At 56.6% G+C, this 26,126-nt stretch overlaps 6 protein-coding genes across 7 annotated transcripts in view; 2 read left to right on the plus strand and 4 right to left on the minus strand.

The window, feature by feature from the left end:
- Window positions 1–5,156, minus strand: part of VPS53 (VPS53 subunit of GARP complex) — a 59,330-nt gene extending 54,174 nt beyond the window's left edge. Inside the window, exons 1-3 of one of the 2 annotated variants that reach the window (XM_065647234.1) lie at window positions 5,046–5,156; window positions 2,241–2,321; window positions 788–837 (exon numbers count right to left, since the gene is read on the minus strand). In XM_065647234.1, the coding sequence (XP_065503306.1) occupies window positions 788–837; window positions 2,241–2,321; window positions 5,046–5,156 (242 nt within the window). The remainder of the gene's footprint in view (window positions 1–787; window positions 838–2,240; window positions 2,322–5,045) is intronic. The other variant, XM_065647236.1, reaches the window with a different exon arrangement.
- A 214-nt stretch (window positions 5,157–5,370) lies between these two features.
- TLCD3A (TLC domain containing 3A) lies at window positions 5,371–10,755 on the plus strand. The gene is made up of 5 exons (XM_065647194.1): window positions 5,371–5,603; window positions 6,151–6,234; window positions 8,080–8,293; window positions 8,468–8,563; window positions 8,981–10,755. The coding sequence occupies exons 1-5, from the start codon at window positions 5,482–5,484 to the stop codon at window positions 9,248–9,250; spliced, it is 786 nt and encodes a 261-aa protein (XP_065503266.1). The 5' UTR covers window positions 5,371–5,481; the 3' UTR covers window positions 9,251–10,755.
- A 475-nt stretch (window positions 10,756–11,230) lies between these two features.
- On the minus strand, window positions 11,231–14,682 carry GEMIN4 (gem nuclear organelle associated protein 4). The gene is given in 3 exon segments (XM_065647158.1): window positions 11,231–14,490; window positions 14,578–14,650; window positions 14,653–14,682. Coding segments are annotated over 3 exon segments (3,294 nt in total). The 3' UTR covers window positions 11,231–11,299.
- Window positions 14,683–14,858: 176 nt separating this feature from the next.
- Window positions 14,859–19,511, minus strand: GLOD4 (glyoxalase domain containing 4). Its single transcript, XM_065647009.1, has 9 exons — window positions 19,391–19,511; window positions 19,066–19,115; window positions 18,447–18,567; window positions 17,982–18,126; window positions 17,649–17,785; window positions 17,248–17,334; window positions 16,892–17,005; window positions 16,718–16,804; window positions 14,859–16,139 (listed from the first exon to the last, which is right to left on the minus strand). The coding sequence occupies exons 1-9, from the start codon at window positions 19,478–19,480 to the stop codon at window positions 16,074–16,076; spliced, it is 897 nt and encodes a 298-aa protein (XP_065503081.1). The 5' UTR covers window positions 19,481–19,511; the 3' UTR covers window positions 14,859–16,073.
- A 50-nt stretch (window positions 19,512–19,561) lies between these two features.
- On the plus strand, window positions 19,562–21,969 carry MRM3 (mitochondrial rRNA methyltransferase 3). The gene is made up of 4 exons (XM_065647133.1): window positions 19,562–19,809; window positions 20,361–20,605; window positions 20,990–21,157; window positions 21,330–21,969. The coding sequence occupies exons 1-4, from the start codon at window positions 19,562–19,564 to the stop codon at window positions 21,872–21,874; spliced, it is 1,206 nt and encodes a 401-aa protein (XP_065503205.1). The 3' UTR covers window positions 21,875–21,969.
- Window positions 21,970–23,144: 1,175 nt separating this feature from the next.
- The window catches only part of NXN (nucleoredoxin), a 42,949-nt gene continuing 39,967 nt past the window's right edge, over window positions 23,145–26,126 (minus strand). Inside the window, exon 8 of the mRNA XM_065647054.1 lies at window positions 23,145–24,275. Within this exon, the coding sequence (XP_065503126.1) occupies window positions 24,093–24,275 (183 nt within the window). The 3' untranslated portion in view covers window positions 23,145–24,092. The remainder of the gene's footprint in view (window positions 24,276–26,126) is intronic.

The following is a 26,126-nucleotide window of genomic DNA, read 5'->3' on the forward strand; positions in this document are numbered from 1 at the left end:
TGACCCAAACGATCTGTGAGAACCCCGAGAGCGACAGAACTGATTTAAAATAAAAAAGCTGGTGCTGCCAAGGCTAAACTCACTGGGTTTTTCCCCCTCTCTCTCTGTAGGACATCACTATCTTCCATAATTTAAAACTCCTGCTGCAAAAATAACCACCCATTTCCTAATTTAATCAGGGCTTGTTGCATTTCTCTTCCCTTAAGCAATATTGTCAGTTATCCCTTGTCCGTTTCCATTTTCGCTTTCCACATATTAAAGCACTGTCTCGATCACTTCAGATTGGTAACGCCATACGGCACAGAAAATTAAAGTATTTCCTGTACATTTACTTATATTTATTTTGTATTTTTAGTACCAATAACAGCAATAAAAATATACATAATGAGAGCTTTTACAATTGCTACTTTGACCTCGCAAACAGATTAAATTCTCAGCAACACAATCTTCCGGGTAGTTTGTTCTCTGAGCCTTAAAACTGTATTAAAATGTCATATTTGTTCATTCTTAGTTTATTGGTTTTTTTCAAAGCCCTACTTTGCAAACCATCAGCTAAAATAACCTGAAAGGCATGTATTATACAATAGGGGCAAGGTATAAAAAAGAATTATAGTTACAGTGAGTCATTTTTGTCTCCGTCTCACTATTAGACTTGCGAGCGACTCTATTCATGCCTTTTAAGCAAATTAACTCCTACCAGCTATAGCACAAATGTTGTATTTATGAAGTCTTGGTGACAATCAGACTATTTGCCACTTGCGATGCAATGAAATGGAGAAATATTTACCTTATTTTCAATCTGATTTTGTTCACAACTTCATCAATGTTTGCCAAAGACTACAAGATGAAAAAAAAATAGAGAGAAATGAAATGAGGAACCTTTACTGTGACACCCAACCCTGGCACTGCCCCACATCCCCGAGAACCTCATCTCCGTCTGTCCAACCCCTCCAGGGATGGTGACTCCACCACTGCCCTGGGCAGCCTGTTCCAATGCCCGACAGCCCTTTGGGGAAGAAATTGTTTCCCAGATCCAACCTCAACCTCCCCTGGCGCAACCTGAGGCCATTTCCTCTGGTCCTGGCGCTTGTTCCTTGGGAGCAGAGCCTGACCCCACCCGGGTCCAAGCTCCTTTCAGGCAGTTCAGAGATCAGAAGGTCTCCCCTCAGCTCCTGTTCTCCAGGCTGAGCCCCCCAGGTCCCTCAGCCGCTCCCATCACACTTGTGCTCCTTCCCCAGCTCTGTTCCCTTCTCTCAACTCGCTCCAGCACTTCAAAGGCTTCCTTGGTGTGAGGGGCCCAAAACCGACCCCAGGATTCGAGGTGCGGCCTCAGCAGCACCGAGCACAGGGGGACAATCACGTCCCTAACGAAGAGCAGCAAGAGATGGGACAGGGTGCAGCCCCACAGGTCCCAGGGCTCCCAGTGCCCACCCAGCGCCAGGCACACAGTGTGCCCTGAGCCCTGCCCTGTCAGCAGATGTGGTGACAGAGCCCTCACCTTCCCCGGGCAGAAAATCCTCCTCCAGAGCCCAGACACGCAGCACACAGGTGGAGATGCAGCTGCTGCTGGAGCTATAGAGGGGGACAGCAGGGAAATGACTCCAGTACTGGCAGAGGGAAAAGAGCCAAGCCAGCACCACCAGCAAACTGCCCAGAAACAGCCGAAAGCCAAAAAAGCCGGTGCTGCAAAGGATCTTAACCACAGTAAATGTTGGAGCTGCACACAACCCAACCTCCAGCTGCAGAAACACCTGCTTTTTGCAATAGCTTAGTCCAAAACTGCCCCCGGGGCTGATCTGGGGCACATAAAGTATAGATATGAGCCCATGGCAACCTCAGTCTTCACACCGCAAAAGAAACAAGAGGTTTCAAACATGGATATCCCTCGAGTGACATTTCACAGGCAACACTTGCCTTATTTGGTTGAAACTGCTGAGAGGTCAATGATTAATACACGGCAAGTTATGAAAGTTACTGCAAGAGAAACCTCTATACAGAGAACTTATTTCTACAGATCAAAGCAGGACTTTTACTGCAGCAAGCACTTCGGGTAGAAAGAAACTACAAAATGACAGAGAAGCTTGTGAGATGCGAATTTAATAAGTGATTATTGTTATAGTCTTACTACCTGTGCTACCATTTAAAAGAAATGGCTTGGGTCCAGGTTTACGCACGCCTTCAGTCACTTACTATCAAGTTACCCCTCGCTCTGAAAGGGCCACATTGCAGGAATTACTTACTTGCTCAGTGGGAAAGAGAGTGTTAATGTACTCCACGGCATTGAAATCCGCTCTGTCCAGTGGATCTTGGCTGGGAAACACCTGGAGAAAGGGAGTAAAACAAATACAATCAGCAATACATTGTGGTTAATTTCTGTAACTTTAAGCAGTATCTCCTGCTTTAATTACTTCAGCTCCCAGTTCCAATGGCATTGCCCAGCGTTGTTCTAACAAGCGTGCACAGAGCGTGGCCAGGAGTGCAGCAGCTCCGTGTTTTGGAGATCTCTGATCTATTAAAATTCCTGCGGGTATCAGCCCAGGTAAAGACAGATAATATACATGTAGCTTCCACGTACAGCCTCAGCACAACCCATCACGTGCAAGGAATTCCTGCGACACGCAAGGCATGAATTATGCATCCCAAACCATTGCAATGCTTCTGCTGTTGTCTGGAAATGAACCCCTCCCGCCAAGGCAGCGCCCTTTTCTCTGCCTGGGCTTTGCAAGGCCCCATGGTGACAGACGGAGGATTTGCTTTTCACGGCCATGTCACATGAAACGCGATGAATTAAGAAATGGTTGCACAAGTTCCCTGGAGACTTGGGTTTGCCACTTTCACATGAAAAAGAAGGAGAGAAACAGAATCTGCTGAATGATTCTTCCGGCCCACGGGAAAGGGAAAAGAGCAGCTGTGGTGCCAACAGATCTCATCTCTCCTCAGAAGCAGATCAAACGATACAAACGTGCCTGCCAGGCTTTGCTTTTTGTCACCACAGACTAAAATATGCTGCGTTCCCTTCTCTGCTATCATATTCACTCTGTATTTATACAGCCACTAGCTCTGTGCTCCATGGTCAAACCCCCACCCAGTAAAGTGTAGCTCACCCTGCAGCATCAACTCCACACGTCACCCCGGTCACTGAAAGCCCTCACAGAAACCTGCGTGACCTGGGCACACGCAGCATTTACACTGTTTTACACATTTTGTGGTGTAAAAGCAGTGTTTTTTTCCAGATCATTTAAATGAGAGAAACTTCTCCCTGAAAGAGGCCTCTTTGGCAGCTTTCCCAAAGCTACTCCTGCGGCCAAGGAGAAGCAGGCAGCAGTTCAATATGCATGAGGCTGCGCCTGAGCCAGGGAGATGCTCCAACATCACCCCACAGCACCACAACCAGCCTGTCCTGCTCTGGGCTCACAGCTCCTGCAGGTTCCATTAACCCCAAATCTCCACCAGCATTACCAGCAGCTGATGCAAAGGGTGTGGAAGATAAAGGCCAGTCAGGAACTCCTCTCCCAGGCTGCAGATAGAGATCAAAGCTGCAGGCAGCCGTATCAGCTCAAGAGGTTGCTACTCCCAGGTCTTTGTCACAATTGTTAACCAGAAACAACCACCTCAGGTTTGGTGGAGCAACAAGGCTGCGTGTGCTCTGACATCACTCTGGGCAGGAGTCAGCTCAGCCAGTTCTGCTCATTTAACCAGAACCTGGCAGGCTCTGCCCAAAGCTGACACAGGAACACTCAGGCGAACAAGGTGATTATTGGGTCGGGAAGTGATGAGAGGCAGGAGGCAGCGCTATCCTCAACACGTCCCCTTGCTCAGGATGGGTATATCTGCCCACAGCCTTACTGCCTGGTACAATAACTCAGCCAGGGACGTGGTAGATTCTCCATTGCTCACAACCTCAAGTCAAGACTGTCTCTAAAAGATGCGTTTTACCTTGAAGATACATTTTCTGCTTGATTAAAATGTCATTGTGTTGTACAATGCTAGAAAGTACACCAGGCTTCTCTTGCTTTCAAACATACAGGCAGAGGATTCTTTTTTTCTAGACAAGCTCCAGGTCACCCTTACAAACTGGCATTTAACTTAACAATTCTCAAGGTTTCAGCAAAAATTACTCAGAGGTTGACTGCCGGGTGTGCCAACCCTATGCATGATGGACTGTGTGCGGTGTTTCTTTGGAGCAACAATATTCCAAATCTGGCACAGCACCCACAGAGAAACAGAAACCTTCCTCATCTTCTGATGCTGCGATCACTGGGTCTGCCCTAGTTCTCTCGCGAGAGCCACCAAAAGTGATCTGCAAGACTTGAAGAGAGTAAGAAAACTTTTCTGAGTGGTACTTAGCGAGCCAGCTCCTGCGTCTGTCTGCAGACCTGCTATGGGACAGAGCTCCTCAGGCTGAAGGGTTGGCTGAAGTCAGCACAGGCTCTGCCACAGGTTCCAACCAACACACAGTTTTACCCCGAGTTCTCATGGACTTTGCTGGCCTCCAAGTGCCACACACGGTTTCAGAGAACACTGGACGACTTGGGCTGGAACATAATATTGATCACAAAAGCCGAGACATTTGGGTTACCCTGACTCCAAGCAAGTCAAGCGCCGTTTGACGCCACTGAGATGCTTTACACACCGAGGGCAAAAAGAGGAGACAGAACAGACATGTCCCGCGTCCCTCAGCCATGGGGAAGCGATGGGGTGGGATGTGCTCGGCTGCGGGCAGCGCAGGCCCAGGCTGGCACTGCGGGGACGGTGACACCCCCGGCACTGAGGTGACCGAGCGGCGCCAACCGGGCTGAATGGGCTCTGCCCCCAGGACCATCCAGCTCCGAGCCCGGCCACCCTGGGGCTCCCCGGGGCCCAGCAGCGGAAGGGCCGGCGCTCGCTGGGGGTCGGCGCCGGCCCCGCGCCCGGCAGAGCCCGCCGGGGCCCTCACAGAGCGGGCACCGGGCCGCGCCCGCAGCCGGCCCCTCACCGGGCGGGCCCTGCCCCACCCCGGGGCCCAGCCGGCCCCCGCCCGTCCCGCGGAGGCGGCCCCGGCGCACCTGCTCGATGGCGGCCTGCACGGCGGGCGCCAGCTCCAGCGCCTCCAGCCCGCCCGCCAGCTCCGGCTCGTCCTCCTCCATGGCGGCCGCCGCTTCCGGGCCGCGGGGCATGCCGGGATGCGGGAGGACACACCCCCTCCGCCGCGCCGGCCGAAGGGGCGGGGCCTAGAGGCTGGGCGGGGTTCTGCGTGGGCGTGGTCTCTGCTGGGGGCGGGGTTTCCGTGCGGCGGGGGCGGGGCCTGCCGCCCGGCGGAGCGGGGCGCGTCCCGGCGGCGGGAGCGGGAGCGGCGGGGCCGGTCCGTGCAGAGCCCGCTCCGTACCGAGCCTGGTCCGTACCGAGCCGAGCCGTGCCGCTCTGTGCCGAGTCCGACCCTCCTGCCGCCCGGCCCGCTGTTGACAAGCGGCGGCGGTCGGCAGCGCGGCGGCGGTCGTCCCCATGTGGCGGACGCTGGCCCTCGCCTCCGCCTTCTTCCCGGGGCTCTTCGCCTTCTGCATCCGGTTGCTGCGCTGGGCCGCCCCGGGATGGAGCCTCAAGGACCGCATCCTCCTCAGCGGCAGGTACGGGCGGGATCGGCGGGAGGTGACCCGGAGCGCGGCGGTTCGCCATCGCCACCGGGCCGGGACCGGGAGCGATCCGGACGGGCCAAGAGCTCCGAGCCCCGGCGGGGACAGCTGCAGGCGGGGGGCCCGGGCCCCCAGCAGTGCCGAGCCCAGACCCCCGCGGGGAGCAGGGCCCGGGGGTGGCTCTGTCCGGCCGAACCCCCGGTACCCGCCCGGGGAGCGCGGATGCTCCGGTGCTGCTCCCCCTCTGCCCGCGGGGAACCGGGCAGAGTTACCGCTGATCCACGGGCGTGGGAGGGATGAGACCTTGGAAACATCCCCCGCGCTGTGTCCCCGGGTGACAGCGCCTGGCACAGCCACCCCGTCCCGCTGCCCGGGCTGCTCCTCGCCACGACGAGGCGTTCGGGGTGTGCACGGAGTGGGCGTCTGGTGCCAACAGCTCTGCCAACAGCTCTGCTGGTGCAACCGCATCAGGGCCACTCCTGCTCCGTGGCCCTGCTGGGGTGACATTTGGGATGACCCATTTCCTCTCTCTTGGTTTCAGGTTGGTGTCAACGGTCCAAGCCACGATGGCTACAGTATCGGGGATCACAGTCGTCCTTAACTGCAAGGATGTGGTGCATGACAGGTAATTGTCTGATAGCTTTGTCGTCCTGCGGGCAGCACGTGGACACTGTGCCTGGCCGGCTTGCAGCCTATTTTATGCCAAAGGCTTGCAAGTGAAAAGGGGAGAGGAAAAAAAACACCAAACCAGTTTCACGTTCCTCTTTCCTCAGCTTCGGGTGGGGCAATGCGCTGCCGTACACCCCCGAAAGGCGCTGATTTGTTCAGTGCTCTCAGAGCTGGGGCTGCTCTGCCAGCATTGAGGGTCTCCTGGGGATGGGCTGTAACATGGGCCATATACAAGCAAAAAATAAAGACATCATCACTTCTAAAGGGGTAGAGAGTACCCTTGCTGGAAGCCGAAATGGCTAACGAGTCAAGCAGGCCTAGTGAGAACGGATTTTGGAGATGCATCGCCTTCTCTTTGCCCAATGGATTCTGAAGGAGTCCAGAAACTAGACAATCAGTACGGAGTTGGCTCTGGAGGAAAATCACATCACCTTGTCCTCAATGCTCCGAGATAAACTGCCTCAGAAGCGGCTCTGGGCAGCAGTGATAGTGCAATCTGGGTCAGAAGACTTAAAACCAGAGCTGTTATCCGGAATAGCAGAGAAAATTGTAGGACGGAAGAACATAACTATGCTGAGCTGGAATTTGACCATCACACCAGATTTTAGGGAGGGCTGCCCTCTCGGTCATTGCAGACTTCTTAATACACAGACGTGAAATGTCCTGCTTTGCTCTAGATAGCGAGGTCTATCCAAATTGCTCAGTCCCGCTTAACCCAGGCAGTCCAATGTGTTACCTTTTTGCTCTAAACCACTTTGTGGTTAGAGACCCAGATTTTCTTTGAGTCTGGAAGAAATACAGCCCAGTGCTCAGCAGGGAAGGCCTTGGAGAATGACAGCAAGACACAGAGCCGGGAAGCATCACAAAGGTTGCAGCAAAAATTGCCAATTTATTTACACAGGCGGACAATCATTTTATTACTGGCACTATAATTTCCCTCCAAAGCCCTGGGCAGGTTTTGCAAACACAATTAGCTGGTCACTTCCCCTCCCTGCTTTACATCACTTACATCTTTCTATCCAAAATAGGAACACGGGCAACAACATTTTTTGAGAGTCGGCAGGAGAGCAAAAGCAGATTTATTTGGGCCCCAAGCTACATATTCTTTTTTTTGTTGCTCTTGTTGTCAGTGTGATCTCACTCAGGACTTTTTAAGGAGCCCAGTCTCCCCACGGAGCAGGGCTTGCTGCTGCCCGGGTTGTGCAACCGGGATTCCGACATGCTTTGGGAACAGGCAGCTGCCTGCAATTATTTCCCAACAGACAAACGCCTCATGGAGGTTTATTGCCTCTATTGGATATTTTGCACTTCACTCTCCAAAGTCTGGGCCAGGCATCTCTAATTAACTCTGAGATATCCAAGTGCTTCCCAAATGCCCCCCGAGGTTAGGCAGTGGTGGGGGGACCTGGGTTTTATTCCTACCAGGTGTCAGCTCTGGGTGTCCCAAGGCTTAGGGGGGGAATTCCCTGCAGCAGAGGCATTGGATTAGTGCAGGATTGCAGCAGCGCTGTGCCTCCTGTCCCCATGGCACACACCCAGCCGCAGGGCTAATCACCATCCTCCCGTTAGCGCCGTGTTTGCGCTCAGCCGAGCTCGGCGCCTGGCACGGAGCCGTCCTCCCCGTACCAGGTACCTGCTCCCTTCAGAGCCAAATCGCTTTAAAACCTCGAAACTTCGCAGCTTACCATCGGCTCCCAAATCCGCTGCTGCTATTTCAAACCTAAAGATTCTCTTCCAGCTCCTAGAGCATCGCGAGGTGCTCCGAGCCGTCGCGATGCCCGTGTGTGCTGCTCCTCCCCAGGCACTGGCTGGCGGTCGAGTACATCTGGGTCCTGGTTCCCTACATGACCTACGACATTTACGTCATGTACCTCTGCCACTGGCACAAGAGCCGGGACAAGGGAATTGCTGAGAAGAAGCACTCGCTGGCCAGCGTCCGGAGCTTCCTCCTGCAGGAGCGGCTGATGGTGACCCACCACCTCTTCATCCTCGTCGTCCTCACCCCCGTCACCCAGGTAAGGGCTGGGCACGGCGGCTGTGACACCCAGCTGCCAGCACTCGCAGTCAATGCTGTGCCTGGCAAAGCATCTCTGCCGGTCAGGAGCCCCTGATCCCCTGGCGATGCTTGGCATGAGCCCCCAGCCGCCCCTCCGGGAGGACCCCGTGTTCCCTGCTGTCTTTATTTCCAGCACTTCAGGGGCGAGCTGGGAGACTTCTTCGTGGGCTGCATCTTCATAGCAGAGCTGAGCACGCCTTTCGTATCGCTGGGCAAAATCCTCATGCAGGTGGGTGAGGAGGGACGGGGCTCGGGGCTGGGAAGCCCACAGCAGTTCGTGCCCCTTCCCCACCCCGGGCTGCCCTTCTCCATCAGCCCCTCTTCATGCAGAGCTGGGCTGGGGGGGTCTCGGAAAGGGGGCAGCCCCACAGCTGTAACCCCAAGCTCCCCCACGAGCTGCCTTCCTCCTGTTAGGGTCCCGTCCCTTTTCCCCAGTAAGCAGCAAGCACAAGGGCATCCCCAAACCAGGGGCTGTGCCATGTCCTGGTGCTGTCTGTACCCCCCTCACACCACGCACCCTCCTGCCCCCCTCCATCCCTTCCCGCCCCACATCCTGCTCCCCCATCCACCCCGGCTGGGTGCTCGGTGCCCGAGGGGCCACGGGGTGCTGCTCACCTCACTTTCGCCTTCTTCCTTCCTTCCCCAGCTCAAAATGCAGGACACGCTCCTGCACAAGGTGAACGGGATCCTCATCCTGGTGACCTTCTTCCTCTGCCGTATCCTCCTCTTCCCTTTCATGTACGCAGCTTACGCCAGGCAGGTGGGCATCCCCGTTTACCTGGTGCCCTTCCGCATCCCCCTGCACTGCAACATCGCCAACGCCTCCCTCATCGCCCCCCAGATCTACTGGTTCAGGCTCATCTGCCGCAAAGCCGCCCAGCTCTACGGCAGCTCGCCCACCCATAAGAGCAGATAATGGCAGCGGCGGCCCAGCGCGGGGGCTGGAGACGGGTCAGACCCCCCCGGCTCTTCCACCTTCACCATCGGCGCTGCGGGGACCACGGCAGGAGCAGAGCGGTGGACGCAGCGATGCCACCGGGCTGTTGTCGCTGGAAGCAGCTTTGCCCTCCCCACCGCCGTGCCCGGGGGCTGGGAAGGATTTGTCCGCACACCGCACCAGTGCCTGGTGTGTGTCCCCCCGCGGCAGCCGGGGCAGGAGCCAGCGAGGAGGAGATCTGCCCATCAGCGTGACAGTCCGCCTGGGATTAAACACCGTGGCACTGAACTGACGGTCACGACAGGGGTTTGTTACAACCCCCCATCTTTCAGGGCTGACCCCAGCACCGAGCGGGCTGTGAAGGAGCCCGGAGGCGATGCTGGAGCGTGCCCAGCCCCGGGCAGCAGCACAGGGGACCGGGGGAGCCGCGGGCCGGACCCGCTGCAGCTCCAGCTCGCTCCGGTTCTGGTTTACAGCCTCCAGCTTCAAGCAGAGCCGCGGCAAAGTGCTGCACGGCCCGTTCTGACCTTTCCCGACTTCGCCTCCACACCACAGCCGCGGTCAGCCGCTCGCCTCCCACTGCTGGGCTCCAAGCTTTTTTTACCCAAAGGTGCTTTTCACTACAACTGCCTGGTGCCTGTGGCTGACGGTCCCAGGGCCGGGGGGCTCAGGTGTCCCCGGTGAGGCTGGAGGAGAGAAAAGCTCACACCAGGACAGACAAACGGTTCTGTTGTCCCAAAACAACACATGCAGGGCAAAGCGCCCACGGCTGAAGGGCAGGACGGGGACAGGAGACTGCCAAGTCCTCATCCCACCGACACACGGGCACTACGCGGAGCCCTTCCTCGGCAGGGCATGCAGCTTCCAACCCCCTCCCCAAACTGCAGTGGCTTTTATCTGCCCTGCATCCCCCCAGCGGGTATTTAAAGTCATCTGCAGGAGGAACCAGCAACTCCAGAGCAGGGCACCGAGCTGTGTCCTTCACCAGTTCAGCCCATTTCCACCTTCGGTCACAGCAAAACGGGGTCCCCAAGCCTCGCAGGTGCGTGCAGGTCAGACAGCAGCAGTCTGGTCCCTTCCCTGCAGCCTCCCGGGGCAGGTACCGCACCAGCGCAGCCCCTACACCCCCGTGCCCAGAGACCTGTGGCCACTTGGTGCCTTTCTTTCTGTCTAAAAACCACAGCTGGAAGGGCTGAGGTCTTTTAGGTGTCAGATGTTGTCCCAGCCACGGATGTGTTCTGGAAAGAATAAAATAAAAGGGCCTTCTCTACCATGCAGTCGGTTATTGCAGAACCATTACTGTCACACCAACGATCGAGACGAGCAGATGTTATAAAACGCTTGCTACCTGTTAAAAATGTTTGTATCTCACTGTTTTCATTGCAAATAACGTGCCTTATGTAAGGACAAAAAAAAAAAAAAAAAAAAGCCAATGAGGCATCTCAGTTTGCACTAACACTGCCCTGTTTACCACTGCACCTATCAGGAGACCAATAAAGATTTCCTCTGTGAGTCACACCACGGGCCGTCTCCCCCACGTGCCTTTCGTTTCAGGGTGGGGGTGTGACCACGCGGGGTTCCCGCTGCACCCCCGCCCGCGGGCAGGAGCAGGAGCAGCGCTCGGGGACCGCCAGGGACTGCCAGATACCTGCGAGTCCTGAGCTCACCCCACTCACCTCCACGTGTGAACCCAGCGACGTGCCCGGGACGCGGACAGAGCAGCATGGGGCAGCCAGAGGGAGACGATTTCCCCAATGCTGGAGGCTGCCGGGTGTCTCTATGTAAACCCAGAGCGCCAGCAGGCACAGCTGGAGCCGTGCGGCCAGCAGCTGTTTGCGCAGCTGGAAAATCAGAGTGGCTGCTCCTCCCCATCTTTACATGGCCCCTTTGCTGCTTGGAAGAAAAAACAGTGGGAGGAAATGAGTTCAAAAGAGAAAAATAGATAAGGTTTATTACAGATCTTACAACTTCCCAGGCACAGTGCGCCTGCAGCAGGGTCCGTGCTCTCCTCTGTGGTTCTCCAGCTCCTCACGCCAGCTCCTCTGCCGAGCGGGCTCCCAGCTTGCTGAGCTTCTGCAGGAGGGTGCTGCGCAGGGCCGCGTCGCTGCCGTTGTCCGTGATGGACTCCAGAAAGTGCCTCTCGTTGGCTCTCCGCAGCGCGTTGCTGGGGGACGTGTCAGCACTGCTGAACGTCTCGTACTGCGAGAGGATCTCCAAAGCCACCACCACCAGCGGCTCGCCGCAGCCCTTCTCCGGCAGCATGGCAGCGACGTGCAGCAGGTGACAGAACATCTGGATACAGACGAAGGCCACCTCCTGCGCGGAGGTCCCGTCCTCGGCGGGGTGCGATGGGGACCCCGCGATGCTCTTGACGGAGCCCAGCAGATCTGTGAGGCTGCCGCAGTAGAGCTGGACCACGTGCAGCCAAGCGTCTGCCTGCAGCCAGGTGGAACAGCTGGAGCTGCAGAGGAGCTGGAAGCCCCTCAGGAGGAGCACAGAGAGCTGGAGGTGGCAGGCGAACGGGCGGAGGTTGAGCAAGGGCATGTACTGCACGTACTCCAGTGTGTAGGGCACATGTAGGACTTGCCTCTGTAGCAGGTTTTCCACCACGTGCGTGAGCCTCTTCCACTCGCTGCGGCTGCACCAAGGGAGGACCTGAACGAGGGCCACCAGGAAGCCTTTGCTGAAGAGATTCACTTCTTCAGGGTTGTCCACGTTGACCGTGAGGAGCTTCAGCATCGTGTCCCTGAGCGCTGTGGACACGCAGCAGCACTCCATCCATGCCAGGAGCCCGCTGCCCGGCCCGTAAGCTGGCAAAGACTGGGAGGTCCACTCATCCTCAGGAAGCCTGCAGATCTCAAACAGCGTTGCCGGGACCTCGTTCTTGAAGTGGTCTCTGTAAAGCTTCTTCAGCCGGAGACCGACGGTCCAGTCCAGCGATGCCACCTTCCTGTGAAGCCAAGCCAGTGACTGCACCCACAGCTCAGGGGAGGGGGCGGCTTCTGGTCCCAGCACCTCGCAGAGCTGGCAGAGGATGCCCAGCAGCAGGTCCTTGGTCTCCAGCGAAGGGAAGGGCTGGTCCCTAGTCTGATGCCAGTACCTTGTGTAACCATCTAGAAGCTTGCAGAGGCTGAGGAGAAGTGGGAACGGGTGACAGGACTTGATCCAGTGCTCTTCCGAACAGGACTGTATCCCCAAAACCTTACCGAGGATCTGCAGGCTCAGCTCAATTTGAGCAGAGTCTGATGTCAAATAGGGAAGGACAAAGGCTTTGGTCACCTCTGCAGGGGACACAAGCGGGGCAGCTGAGCTTGGCTGCATGAGAAAGGCCAGGAACTCGAGGAACTGCTCCTCCTCCCTCGCACAGGAAAGCCTGCCCCACACCACCTCCTCCAGACACCTCACCACCAGGCTGCGCGGCCTGCCCGGCTCGCCGTGGGGCTCCGGGAAGCTCAGCGCTGGGAAGGAGCAGAGGATTTGTGCGAGGAACCGGTGAGCTCCCAGGTTGACAACAGCAAGATTACAAACCTGCTTCACGGTGGCCTCGGGGTACAGCAGCGCGAGCCTGGCCACAGAAGCCACGGCCCTGGTCAGGCCTTGATCAGACACGATCTGGTTGAATGTCACATTCAGATCCTCCTGGAAACCTTCCATGACAACCTGCAAGTTGAGGGACAGACCTGGCCCACCCCAGGACGCCAGGACGCCCGAGATCACGTTGTTTTTGTCAGTTAACGAAAGCTCGGTGTAACACTCCACAATGGCTTGGGTCACCTGCATCTGCAGCTCTCGGGCCTCTTTGTCTTGGTGGGACATGGCAAAGTTCACCAGCGTCTCCAGCAATTCCAAAACCAGCTCTGGTTTCTGGAAGAGAGCTTTGTTTTTCACAAGGCAGTCAAGCCAATCCTTCGAAAAGGCCCAGGTCGTTTCAGATGCAAAAACAGAGCACATCTCCATGTGTCGGTCCAGCTTTTGCTCAATGATTGTCATGGCAACCGAAGGCACGAGGTTGGCGTCCAAAGCCTTGTTCTTCAGGCTGGCGCTGACCTCCCTGAGAAAGTCCTTGGTGATCTGTGTCAGCTCCAACACTATTCGTGTCTCATCCTCACCCAGGTCTCTAGTCTCCGAGAAGCAAACCAGGTTCTTCCCAAAAGCAGTGAGAGTGTCCAGGAGCCGGTAGCTCTCGTAGCAGAGCCCCTCAGAGCTGCTCAGGGTGCCCTGCAGCTCCTCTCCCCAGGCACGCAACAAACTGCAGAGAAAGTCCAAGCCAACAACGAGCTCCTCACGAGACAGCTTGGTGGTGGACAAGAGGCTCATGCTCCTCTCTGCTTCCTTCACCTTCTCGTCCAGCCTGTTATGGTGGAACTGGCTTTCAGTGTCTCTGCTCCAGAGGCTGACCACAGAGCTCACCTTGTCCAGGTACTCTGCGATGGGGAGGGGGCTGCGCTCCGGCTCCAGCTCAGCGAACATGGACAGCAGCTCCACCAGGTTGGCCAAAGCGTAGCACCTTGTGCGGGGCAGGGCGATGCTCCCATAGGTTTGCTTCAACCCCTCCATCAGGACTGTGAGCAGGCTGGTGGCAGCAGGGGGGTCATTCAGAGAGGCAGGGTCACCCTTGAACCTCTTTGGAGGCTGGAGACCGTCATCCAGAGAGGACTCACACCTGTGCTGGTGTATGAGAGCGCTGAACGCAGAGACCGTTGTGTCTTCCTGTTCTTCCTTGTGCTTCATCACCTCCCACCACACGTCCAAGAAGAACGTGATGTCTGATGGGGATGTCTCGCTGGCGATGTACTCCACCACGTGCTCCAGCTCGCTCCGGCACGTGTCCCGGGGCAGCGTGAGCAGCAGCTGCACGAAGAGCTGTGGCGCACCGAGGGCCTTGACCAGCTCGAAGAGAACGGTGCGGTTAACGTCGGGGATCATCCTGCCCACGGAGAAGAACCCGTCCTCCTTCCAGCCCTCATCCAGCGAGGCGGCCGCAGAGCCCGGCAGCAGGACTTTAGCCCAGACCATAGCCACAGCCTCCTTCTTCCAGGCGTTGTGCTGCAGCGGCGAAGGGCAGCGGGCCCCGATCTCCCCCAGCGCGTCGATGATGGGGGGTCCCACGCGTGGCCACTCGGCTTTGCGCAGCTCCCGCAGCGGCCGCTGGCTGAGCCGGGCGGCCAGCAGGAACCCGCCCTGCAGGATCGCCGTCTCCTCGCACACGCCCCACGGCCCTGCGCGGAGACACCGTTACCCCGGCCCGGCCCGGCCCGGCCCGGCCCGGCTCCCCCCGCCGCCCCCGGCCCCGCTCCCGCACCCACCGGGCTCCATGGCGGCGTGACCGGCCCGCGCCTTGGCGCGCTCTGACGTCACGCAGGAAACCACGCCCCCTCCCCGCAGCGCGCCTTGGCGCGCTCTGACGTCATGCAGGAAGCCACGCCCCTCTCCCCTCCGCAGCGCCCCCTGGCGGTCCGGCGGCGCCGCCGCCTGCCCGTCGCGGGGTTAATTAGTGCGCAGGAAAACCGAGAACGCAATTAAATGCGAGAGGAACGCGGGTGCGGCGCCGTGGCGGGGGGCTGGAATGACGGCGGGAACTCAGAGCGTCCTTCCACATCGCTTTTATTGGGTTCAGGGCGACACTGGCGAGCGGCAGCTCAGACGTGACATTCGTAAGCGCAACGGTACGCGACTGAAAATCATCACTGAACTTGAACCAAAAATCTCCAACAACAAAATCACAGTAAGGAACTTGAATCAAAAAGCTCTAACAACAAAATCACAGCGAGGAACTTTCCCTGTTCGAACTCACAACATCCATTGCAAGCGCCAACGTGCCTCGGGAACTGCCAATGCTGCTGATTTTGCCTCCTTTTCCCTGCGAAAGTTATTCCAGGTTTTCATCAAGCACGATGACACAGCTGGCGGCGTGCCTGACACGGACAGCGCTGCTAATCACTCCCTGGATTCCCAGCCCTTACTCCACTAGCAAAAGCAGAGTGACTTCATTCCAACAGAATGAACCCCAAACTGTTACTTCCAAAGGCAATTTCTCATCAAAAGCTTAATTGCAAAACCGTGATTAGTTAATTCCAAATCGCCTCCCAGCACCTCAGCAGCCACGCACCCCGAGGCACGGCCCCAGCTCCTGCTTGTGATGTGGGAAGTTCCGCGTGCTGCCATCAGGAGACGGGCACAAACCCCCCACATCAACGACGTGTCCCCAGTGAGAAACGCACCACGGGCTTCTCCAGTGAACACTTCACCCCAGACGCTGGGGAAACACCTTGGAATGGAAAGAGGGTTTGTTCCCAACTAGAATATTCATGTGCTTTAGCGAGATAATTTTTCTGTTCCCAAGAATCAGGTGTGCATTACGAGAGCTGAGCTGCTCGAGGTCTCCGTGTGCAGCCCTGCCTGCGATACAGCCACAGCCACGCAAAAATCTCCTCCCTAAGCTGCAAGCCCCAGACAGCTAAAACCAATTAGTTAGATAATTAGACACTGTGATGAATTTAGCAACCTCTTTTTCAAGTATAACACACAAATGTCAGGTTTTCCTCTTAACGGGTGGCCCGTTTTTGAAGCCACGTGCTCAACCCGCTCCTTACAGCACAGCCTCATTTTTTTGCAGGAGAACGTGACCTTTGCTTGAAAGGAGAGACGCGCAGCAAGAGAGACAAGCGTAAATCAAACAAACCAGCATGAGACATTACGGTCTCCTCTTACGGGAAGGGGTAATGCAACACATTACACAGGATTAACGTTTTTCTCAGATGAAAAGCAAGGCACAAACGCGCAGTCCAGTCCTTTTCTCCAGCTAAGCAGCAGCCTTCTTCATTTTTTGCGCAGCAAACCACTTGTCGCTGTTGTCCGCTGCCATGGCCTGCACAAAGAAAAGCGTCGACGTGTTCAGAACGGCAACTGAGTCACCAGACACCCGGCTGCTCACGCTCACCAGCCTCGCCCACAAACCCAAACGGATCACAAGGACACTTTTTAATTTGGAGGAAAGCTGTTCTGATGGATAAATCATTTTTTTAACATACTAGTAAGGAAAACAGGCACTGAAAACCAATGCGCTCCGCCACAGCAAATAAAGAGATGGTAATACAAGAGTAAAACTGGATAGTTTAAATGCAGCCTTCCCACAGAGCCCACACTCCACACCGGAGCCTCTGCGCTGGTGTTACTGCGGCTCACAAACCGTTCCTGTAGGAACTTACACCAAAGCATTGTTGACGCATCCAACAAGACACATCCCCAAGAGTGAGGCTGGAAAACGCCAGCCAGTGAATTTTAAGTGAATTTTAAAACCCGACTTGTTTTTCTTAGCAAGAAAGCGACCTGAGCTACGAGACCATACGACTTACTTCTCAGAAAAACTCCACATGGAGCGAAAAATCAGATTCTACAGGTAGCTATAATCAGGAAGAAAAGGAACGTGCAGACGGCATCACTTACATCCTCTAACAATTTGTCACCATTAGGATCCACCTTGGACAGATCTCTAAAAGCTTCATCTCCCACAAAACAGATTTCATGGCCATCCTAAAGGAAATGTAAGAGCAGGTAGGTTAGATACCTGGGAGAGAGAAATTTCAGTCTAATTTAATCACTATTTCCAATATTACTCACAGGATCAGCCAAAATAATCACTTGCACTGTGGCTTTGCCAGGTGTGTCCAAGCTAACCAGAGGTGTTAAAATTCTCTGATTCTCCTTTTTCATCAGTGCTTCGATGTTTGGCAACTTGAAGAGAAAACAAACAAAAACGAACCCTAGCCAGATGAAGACCAGATGCCTTCTGGTTGTTCTCATTTACAGCTCCCCATTACCCACAACGCCATCGCATTCCCACTGAGAGAAATATAACCAAAGTATCCTCTCAGTATTATTTTGTTCACATCTGAGATACTTTGCTGGTACTAGAAATTAACCTCCCGCTAGTCAGCTCTGGGTAAGGAAAGGGGTAAGGGAAATACGATCGTTACCTCGTCCTTTGGGCAGGAGAAGGCAATCCGCCCAAACGCCGTCCCGTGATCCACCGCTCCTCCAACCGTCTTCAACTCCAGCTTGCACTGAAACAGGAAAAAAGAAAACCTGACTTGCAAGGACGCTGGTCTCAGCGTTACATTCGCTCCCGCTTTTCACTTGTGCGGATGATTTCAAAACCACCCCCACACGTATTTCCCAACGAGCCAGAATTACTACAGCAAACCACAGCTTTTGTTTTAAAAAAATGCAATTAAACGTACACAAGCTTTAATTAACATGCACAGAATTAAGTGCACAGTTACTTTAATTAAGAGCTTTTGTTTCCAAGAAAGGAGAAGTTTCTATCATGAGATACAACTCTTAAAAATCAGACCTAGAAAGTTTTCTAAGGACAAACCTGGTTATCTGCATAGCCCAGCAAAGCCCTTTGTTTTCCCTCATCCTTCTCATATATTTTCATCCCGAGCAAACCAGACCAGTAGTTAACAGACTTCTGCAGATCGGAGACACCCAAGGTTACCTTCAGCACAGGATCTATAAAATTGCAATAACGTGAAGTCAGTTACAAACATATTGTAGTTTTAAACTCAGTTGTACATTCTTGAGAAGGGAAATAACAAAAACATGCTCTGTTTCATAAAATTCCATGGAGACAAACGCACAGCCCATTCCAACACCCCACCAGTAAATCTCCCTTGAACACCAACAGGAGCGAGGGCGCATGTTTCACCTTGCTTGAGCTGTTCCTTTTCTTCCAAGTAGAACTTGTAACCCCCTGGGGCTTCAGCTTCAAAAATACCAGTTGTAACTTCTTTGAGGGGCCACCCCAGCTTCTTAGCGTTGCTCACAGCCTGGCTAGACACCAGCGTTATGCCCTGGGGAGAACAGAATGGACACACAGAATTCACAGGGTGGATGGTGCCCAAGTCCTACTTTCTGGCAGCAAATACCAGGTGTCCTACGCGCGCAGTGGCTCAAGGAAGCATTTCCTACATCCCAAGTGAGCACAAAGCTGCCCTAGTTTCTGCTCTTCCAACTCAGAGACAAATACAAAAACAAGAACGAAAAATATTTAAGGGGCCAAACACCATAAAAAAGCTACTGGTATAACCTATATGTTGAACAGACTCCTAATCATAAAAGTAAAAAAGGCGATCGTAAGAAGGAAGATTTCGCTGCTAAGTGTGGTCCTTACCAGAAAGTCATTGCCCAGGCGATATTCTCCAACACCGTAATTGTAAGTCAGTTCCGCAACAAAGTGATTGTCTTCTGGCCCGTACCCCACCATCGTTTTGCTCCATTTTCCATCATAAGGCCTGGAACAAAAACAATGTAATTGTACGTAAGTACCAAAAAGTTCATAAATCATTTTATGAAGCCCACAGGTGTTGTACAGCAATACTTGTGTTTCAGCGTAAATGTTGTACCTGCACAAAAAGGGACAGTTTTGATTCCAAGGGAAGTACTGAAGAAAAACCCAACTGAACCCAAACGGGCCCGTGCCAGGTGTAAACAGGGGCACAAGGCTGGCGGGTGCGCGGTGAGGAGGGGGACAAACCGGAATACCGGATACAAACTGGAACACAGGAGGTTCCACGTAAATATGAGAAGAAACTTCTTCATGGTGAGGGGGTCAGGGCCCGGCCCAGGCTGCCCGGGGGGCTGTGGAGTCTCCTTCTCTGCAGACATTCCAACCCGCCTGGACACCTTCTGTGTAACCTCAGCTGGGTGTTCCTGCTGCGGCGGGGGGATTGCACTGGACGAGCTTTCGAGGTCCCTTCCAACCCCTGACATTGTGATTCCGTGTGACCCACCCGTTGCAGGTGGCCTTGCAGCCCTCCTCGAACTCCTCGTGCCGCAGCACCTGCCGAATTGGGCGAGAATCGGGTCAGTGGATCAGCGCGTCCCCGGCCCCTCGGCAGCCGCCACACCCGCGCCAAGCGGCGCTGGCGGCACCGCCGCCTCTCACCCCTCACGGCTGCCGGGGGCCGGGGCCCGCCCCTCAGCGCCCCGCCCCTCAGCAGCGCCCCGCCCCTCCGCAGCGCCCCGCCCCTCCGCAGCGCCCCGCCCCTCCGCAGCGCCCCGCCCCTCCGCAGCGCCCCGCCCCTCCGCAGCGCCCCGCGCCGCGCTCGCGCTCACGCTCATGCCCAGCAGCTCGCGGAAGAAGCGCGCGCTCCGCGGGCGATCTCCGACTTTGAACACGAAGTGCAGCGCGCGCCGCGCCGCCATGGCCGCGAGCCGCCCCGGTTCGCCGCCCCACCCCCTGGCGCCGGGAGATGACGTCAGGCGCGGCGCGCCCGTCGCGCCAAGATGGCGGCGCTGCGGCGGCTGGTGTCGGTGCCGCTGCTGGGCCGGGCCGGGGAGGCCGCGCTGGGGCGGCGCGGGGTGCGGGCGCTGCGGAGGAGCCCCGTGCGGGTGCTGCCGCCGCAGAAGGAGCGGGGTGCAGCGGCCGAGGCGCAGCGGAGCCCCCGGGAGCCGCCGCCGCCAGCGGTGGAGCGGAGCGCGGCCGGGCCGGGGCTGTGGTACGAGAAGGCGGCGCCCGGTGACAGGAGGCTGGGGTGAGGCTGGGACCCACCGGCCGGGCGCGTGTGTCCGCGGAACCGCCCGTGTCGGGTCTGCGGAATTTGAGGCAAACGCCGGTATTGAGGGCTCTGGGTGGGACTGACACCGCGGTGCCGGTGCCCGCTGCCCTGAAGAGACCGGGGGACTTGGAGCGGACAAATCTACAACTGCCTGAAAGGAGGTTGGAGCCGGGGGGGTTGGTCTCTTGTCCCACGTTACAATTGACAGGACGACAGGAAACAGCCTCAAGTTGAACAAGGGGAGGTTGAGGTTGGCTCTGGGGAGCAATTTCTTCCCCAAAGGTCTGTGGGGCATTGGAACAGGCTGCCCAGGGCAGTGGTGGAGTCACCATCCCTGGAGGGGTTGGACAGACGGAGATGAGGTTCTCGGGGACATGGGGCAGTGCCAGAGGTGGGGTAACGTTTGGACTCGATGATCTTGAGGGGTTTTTCCAACCACAATGATTTTGTGATTCAGTGACAGGCAAACATCAGACAGAAGGTTTTGTCACTGTCACAGCCGTTTTCTCTCATTAACTCCTCTGCAGAAAAGTGGTGACCATCGCCAAGTCAAAGAAGTTTCGGGATCATCACGGGAAGGTTCTGCTGGAGGGTCAGAGGCTGATCAAGGATGCTCTGGAGGCAGGAGCAGTGCTGCAGACTCTCTTCTTCAGCACTGTGGGGCACCTGAAGGAGCTGCCCGAGGCGGCGCTAAAACGAGCCACCTTAGTTAAGGTGAAATTTGAGGAGATTAAGAGCTGGTCTGACCTCGTGACTCCTCAGGGGCTTATAGGTGAGTTGCCTTAGAAACAGTCACAACATTGCTCAAAGGGAAACTTATTTCACACTTAATAAGTGGATAATGAGTCTCTCTTCGTAACCCTGCTCTAGACGTTCTGGCAGCTTGTCAAGAGTGGCATAATTTGAGAGAATTCCCTTTTTTCTGGCCTGGTGACAGGGGAAGCGGCTCCGAGAGTGCACTGAAGGTGCTGATGCTCATTTTTAGTAGTGCATTGCTCCAGCTCTGCTGGGAAATAATCTTGTAAAGGGACAAACTCTTCTCAAACTTCTTTTAAGCGATGTTCTTAGTCTTCAGTGACATTTGGGCCAACTAAATCGGAGACAGCCTCTCCTCAGGGTGTGTTGGCCAGAGCCTGTCGGCGCTTTGTCTCCTCAGGGATCTTTTCCAAGCCCGACCACACCAAGATGTTTTACCCTGCCGCCCAGCTGAGCCGCTCCTTGCCGCTGCTCCTCGTCTGCGACAACATCCGAGATCCAGGGAACCTGGGGACTATTCTGAGATCTGCAGCAGGCGCTGGCTGCGAGAAGGTGCTGCTCACCAAAGGTAAGAGCCTTTCCCTGGGGGGAAAAAAGTTTAGTTTGAGTCATTTGGGGGTAAGGCAGGGAATAAGAGGTGCTGGAAGGTGATGTTCCTGAGAGCCCAGATGTGATTTGCTGCTGGATCCGGCTTTGTGGGAGCCGCCGCAGCGTGGCTGTTTCTCTCCCGTCCACCACAGGCTGCGTGGATCCGTGGGAGCCCAAGGTGCTCCGCGCAGGGATGGGCGCTCACTTCCGTCTGCCCGTCCTCGCCAACCTGGACTGGGAATCCGTTCCCAGCAACCTTCCTGCCGGCATCCGGGTCTGCGTGGCCGACAACAAGGACCCAGCTGCTCGGGCCGAGGCCGCGTCCGCGCCGAGGGGAGCCGACAGGGCTGGCTCTGCTCCTGGGAAATCCAAACCCATGGCTGCTCTGGAGCACGAGGATGAGGAGGGAGCGGCTGACGTCTGTGTCCCAAACCTGGCCACGCAGTGTTACTATGAGGACTGGATGCAGGCTCCAGTGGCCGTGGTGATCGGCGGGGAGACCCATGGCCTGAGTCTGGAGGCGCTTCACCTCGCGGCCAGCACCGGGGGGAAGAGACTGGTCATTCCTGTGGTGCCAGGTGTGGACAGCCTGAACTCCGCCATCGCCGCGGGCATCCTGCTGTTTGAGGGGAAGAGACAGCTGCTGCGGAGGCACCAGCAGGAGGACGAAAGGCAGACGCTCCCTGTAGTGGGATAAACTGCTGAGGTTCGGGTGCTGAAGAAGCATCTCTTCCCTTTGGCGCGCTGTGTTGTTAATAAAAGAGCAGCTCGTGCTGTTTAGTTTGCAGTAAATGGCTGTTAAACAGCTCTGGCAGGGTTGGAGCTGTGCCTGACGAGCGCCAGGCTCCCGGCGGCCGCATGGTGATGCTAGAGAGAAGGGAACGGCTGGCGGGGGGGCCCTCGCTAGCAGCCATCTCCCACTGCCCGGCTTTTCAGCTTTTCCTGCTTTTCTCCCTCCCTCCTGCCGCAGCCCTGGGCAAGGCCCCTCCAGGCCCACCTGGCAGATCTGGAGGGGTCTCAGCTCCCCCCACGGGGTCAGGGCGCAGCTGCCGCAGCAGCATTTGTGCTGGCCTGGATGCCCCTGACAGCGCGTGTGTCCTTCCTCTTGCAGCCCTGGGCTGCACGGCCTGGCTGCTACTGGTTTTGGGGTCAGAAAGGCCAAATAACAGCTGCCTGTGCTTACCCAAACCCTGTGCTCCATGACCCTGCTGGGGTGCCTGCCCCACGCCGGGCTGGCTGCCGTCTGGGGTGTCCGAGCTCTGGCACACGTGATGGAGTCTGTCCCTGGTGTCTGTCCCCACCTGGGCAGCTTCAACACCGCCAAGTCCAGCCCCACAGAGCTCACTGTGGGAGACCTTCACCCTGCAGTGCAGGTGACTCACTGAAAAGAGTATCTCCTCAAAAATCTCCAGTAAAGGGGATATGAATTAATTAAGGGTAGGTTGCTCACTGCCCAAATTCTGCTTCTGCCCTTCCTGGGACAAGTGAGCCCACAGGTCAGTGAATCGCCACTGAACGCAGGAGCCTCTGAAACTTGCATATGCGGGGATTTGTTCGGTTCTTTTTCCCAGCCAGGGTGGGCTCCTGCAACAGCAATGAAAGGGGAGTGGCTGTAATCCTGCCACTGCTGCCTGACGAGCTGCAAGGAAAAGCGGAGCCTCGCACAACACTGGCTGTTCGTGCACGCCTCTGGACACCCCCATCCCCGGGACCCTCGGCTGGGGGTGAGCAGAGCCCAGGGGGCACATGGGCACAGTGTGGGGCAGCAAGGCCATGCTGCCGCTCCATGGTGTCCCCGAACAGCTCGTGGGTGTCGCCAGCCCTGGCTGAGGTGCAGTGAAATGCCATTGAGGGGAACCGACACCTACCCTGGGTGGGCTGGGGGCTTCTCTCTCCACACGGGTCTCAGGAGAGCTCCCTCTCCCCATGGTGGGACACAGCAAGCGGCACCTCCGAGGACGAGCTTATTATAACGGTTTTATTACAAAGTTCCAATCACCATGTACAGTTTTTACAATGTCACTTTTGGGGGGCTTGGCTGTGCTGCTTGGGTTAGGGAAGGATTTTTTTTTTAGTTGTTGGGATTTTTTTTTTTTTTTTGGTTACTTTTTTAAAGAACAGCACCATTAACGTTGGGTTTGGGACACATCTATGAAAAACAGCTCAATCAACTAACATACAGAGGACAGGACAATCCATACCAGAGGAGAGAGGGGATGGGGAGAGCACAAGGGAGACGCGAGGGCAGGCCAGGGGTGCTGGATCTCCTCCTGACTCCGAAAAGGGGGACGGGAATGTCCTCCCCGACATGCACAGCCACCAGTGCTCAGGGTGGGAGGTGAGAATCACACCCAGAAAGGTCCCACCCCCAGGAGGAAGAGCTCGGCTGCGCCGTGGCCTTTCAGAGGCTGTCAGCAGTTAAGACTTTGTCTTGGCCTCGACAGGGCACTGGTACTCACGGGGAAAAGGAGGACAGGCTGGGGGTAAAGGGGACAGCTTCCTTATTGCTTCCTTAAAGTCATTTAGTCAGCAGGGGCGGTGGGAAAGGAAACAAGGGGAAGAAAAAGAAAAGAGCCCCAAGAAACCCATCCACTGCCTGATGCATAAGTTGGGAAGAACACCATGCAAAAAAGATTTGCCTGCTAGCTAGTGCCGTCTATAACGATACGGGAACAGTTCTGGCCTGGTTATTAGAGAATATATCACCATGAAGCACAAGCGAAGTCTCCAAACGCCAACGACTCCCTGCTGAAAGTGCATCTCAAGGAGTTTGCTTAGGAGAAGGATTCACTGCGTAAAACAAGGCACCACAAGGAGGTTGGATACTGGGTCGGGCGTGAGGACACGCTGGAGAATCCACGAGCGGCGGAAGAGAGACCTAGTTTTAAATAATGTCTGTGGGTGCAGAAGCCCCCTTAGATGGGCTCAGGTTTTAGCTTGTCTGCTAGAAAGTCGCTGACAAAGGCTTCCACGATCTCGGGCGTGATCTCCTCTACATCCATCACGTACTTGGCCCGGGCCGACATGTCTAGGATGGTGAGCAGGGGCGCAGCCTCGGGCAGGTTGGTGTAATCCCGCAGGGAGTCGGTCATGTCGTCCTGGAGGCCAAAACAAGAGGGAGGGAGGAGCTGTCAGCAGTGCCAGGACAACTATGAGCAGTTTGCTCCTTCCACACCACAAATTCCTCCCAAGAGCCTGGGTGCTGCCCCAGTGCTGCCAAACCCAGGTACAGCGGGCAGCACCCGCCTTGCTGCCTGCGGTTTGTGTCAAAACCAAACTGGGCTCATTTCCTCTCGTCCTATCATAGAATCATAGTGGTTGGAAAAGGCCCTCGAGATCGAGTCCAGCTGTTCACCCAACAGCACCAGTGCCCCGTGTCCCCGAGAACCTCATCTCCAGTCTGTCCAACCCCTCCAGGGATGGTGACTCCACCACTGCCTGGGCAGCCTGTTCCAATGCCCCATAGCCCTTTGGGGAAGAAATTGTTCCCAAGATTCAACCTCAACCTCCCCTGGTTCAACTTGACGCCATTTCCTCTCGTCCCATCATAGAATCATTTTGGTCAGAAGAGACAAAGGCCAGGATGGGACCACGCGCTCTTCCCACCCTTTCTGCACCTGACACAGCTCCCAGCACCCCCACACTGAGCCGCTGCCCCGGGCCACCCCAGAGCCTCTGGGGCAGAAGAGATTCAGCAGCCACAGTTCAGGAGCTGGGGGCAAGCACCAAATGCGGGGACTCGCCAGCTCTCTGCCGGCACAGCCGCGGCCTCACCGCTCACCATGGCGGAGGCTGAACGGACCCAGGTGCACACCGGAGCAAAGCAGAAAAGGGGAATGGGCTGAAAGGCCGGGCTTTGAGCCAATGCTGAACCCCCCCCAGCAGACTGCAGTGTGTGAGGGCACACAGAAGCCCAGGGCCCCCAGCAGCAGGCTGCACAGAGGCGGGGGTGCCCTCCCTTCGGCCAGGCACAATGCTGGGCAACAGGGAAAAACCCATCTGGCTCTACCAAGGCTGCGCGGTGCAAAACCCAAAGCCGGGGTGATTGAGCTCCCGCTCCCGGCCAAGCCCACAATGCGCGGCATCCCAAACAGGGCGTTTCTCTGAGCCCCTTTCCAAGGGCAGCGACAGGAATCAATCAGACTGGTGGCTCTGCGGCGGCTGTCGCGCCTCCCCTTCCATTGCAGGGGTTTCTGGCGCAGCCGGACCACGTGGCAGGGAAGGGCGAGCGGGGCCAGGGTGCTCAGCCGCCCCCCACCCTTCCCGCCAGGTGTTGGGATGCCTCAGCCTTTCTCTGATCGCCGCAAAGGGACCAAAACCCATTTTTAATCAATGCAAAACCAGCCCAGATGGCATTGGGAGAGGAATGGGAGGCGCCTGCTCTGGCCGAGCTGCTTTGTGCACGGGGGCCAGTGGAGACCCGGGGCCAGCGCTCCCGGCTATTGAGGTGACGGATGAATGGGACGTGCCGGACGCTCCCCATTCTTCGGCCCGGCCGCTGCAGGGACGTCGGGAGCCGGATGAATAGCAGTAATGTTTCAGCTACAGCCGGCGAGCGGGAGCAACACGCTTCACAGGCTCTGCGGGAGGGGGGCAGGTCATGGACCCTCCCAAACCAGCCTTTCCAACAAGGGGCTCATTCAGGGGCGCGGGGCTGAGCTGGGATGCTCAGAGACCCGTTACGGTAGTGGGAGCGGGAGCGCCTGCCCAGAGGGGATGACAGGGCTGCGAGAGGCGGCGGTTTGCCTGGCGGGGGGGCTGGGGTGCAGCGTGGGGACCCTTTTGTGCGCAGGGTGGCTTTGGAGGGCCCTGCTCGCGGCGCACTGCGGCTGTGACGTGGGCGCAGGGGGACGGAGCAGCCGCACGGCCGCACAGCGGCCGCAACCTGCCCGGACCCGAGCGATGCCGTGAGAGGGGAACCGCAGGCCTGGGGGGCGACCAGGAGATTT

The sequence above is a fragment of the Caloenas nicobarica genome, chromosome 17 (assembly GCF_036013445.1).
Source record: "Caloenas nicobarica isolate bCalNic1 chromosome 17, bCalNic1.hap1, whole genome shotgun sequence".
In the NCBI taxonomy this organism is placed as follows: Eukaryota; Metazoa; Chordata; class Aves; order Columbiformes; family Columbidae; genus Caloenas; species Caloenas nicobarica.

Excerpts from the sequence above, each read along its gene's own strand:
- MRM3 (XM_065647133.1), top strand. The coding sequence starts at position 19,562 with ATGGCGGCGCTGCGGCGGCTGGTGTCGGTGCCGCTGCTGGGCCGGGCC. Across the intron at positions 19,810-20,360 it reads CCCGGTGACAGGAGGCTGGG|AAAAGTGGTGACCATCGCCA; the intron begins GTGAGGCTGGGA and ends ACTCCTCTGCAG. Across the intron at positions 21,158-21,329 it reads GAAGGTGCTGCTCACCAAAG|GCTGCGTGGATCCGTGGGAG; the intron begins GTAAGAGCCTTT and ends CGTCCACCACAG.
- GLOD4 (XM_065647009.1), bottom strand. The coding sequence starts at position 19,480 with ATGGCGGCGCGGCGCGCGCTGCACTTCGTGTTCAAAGTCGGAGATCGC. Across the intron at positions 19,116-19,390 it reads GCGAGCTGCTGGGCATGAGC|GTGCTGCGGCACGAGGAGTT; the intron begins GTGAGCGCGAGC and ends CCAATTCGGCAG. Across the intron at positions 18,127-18,446 it reads GCCTGGGCAATGACTTTCTG|GGCATAACGCTGGTGTCTAG; the intron begins GTAAGGACCACA and ends TGTTCTCCCCAG.
- TLCD3A (XM_065647194.1), top strand. The coding sequence starts at position 5,482 with ATGTGGCGGACGCTGGCCCTCGCCTCCGCCTTCTTCCCGGGGCTCTTC. Across the intron at positions 8,294-8,467 it reads TCCTCACCCCCGTCACCCAG|CACTTCAGGGGCGAGCTGGG; the intron begins GTAAGGGCTGGG and ends CTTTATTTCCAG. Across the intron at positions 8,564-8,980 it reads TGGGCAAAATCCTCATGCAG|CTCAAAATGCAGGACACGCT; the intron begins GTGGGTGAGGAG and ends TTCCTTCCCCAG.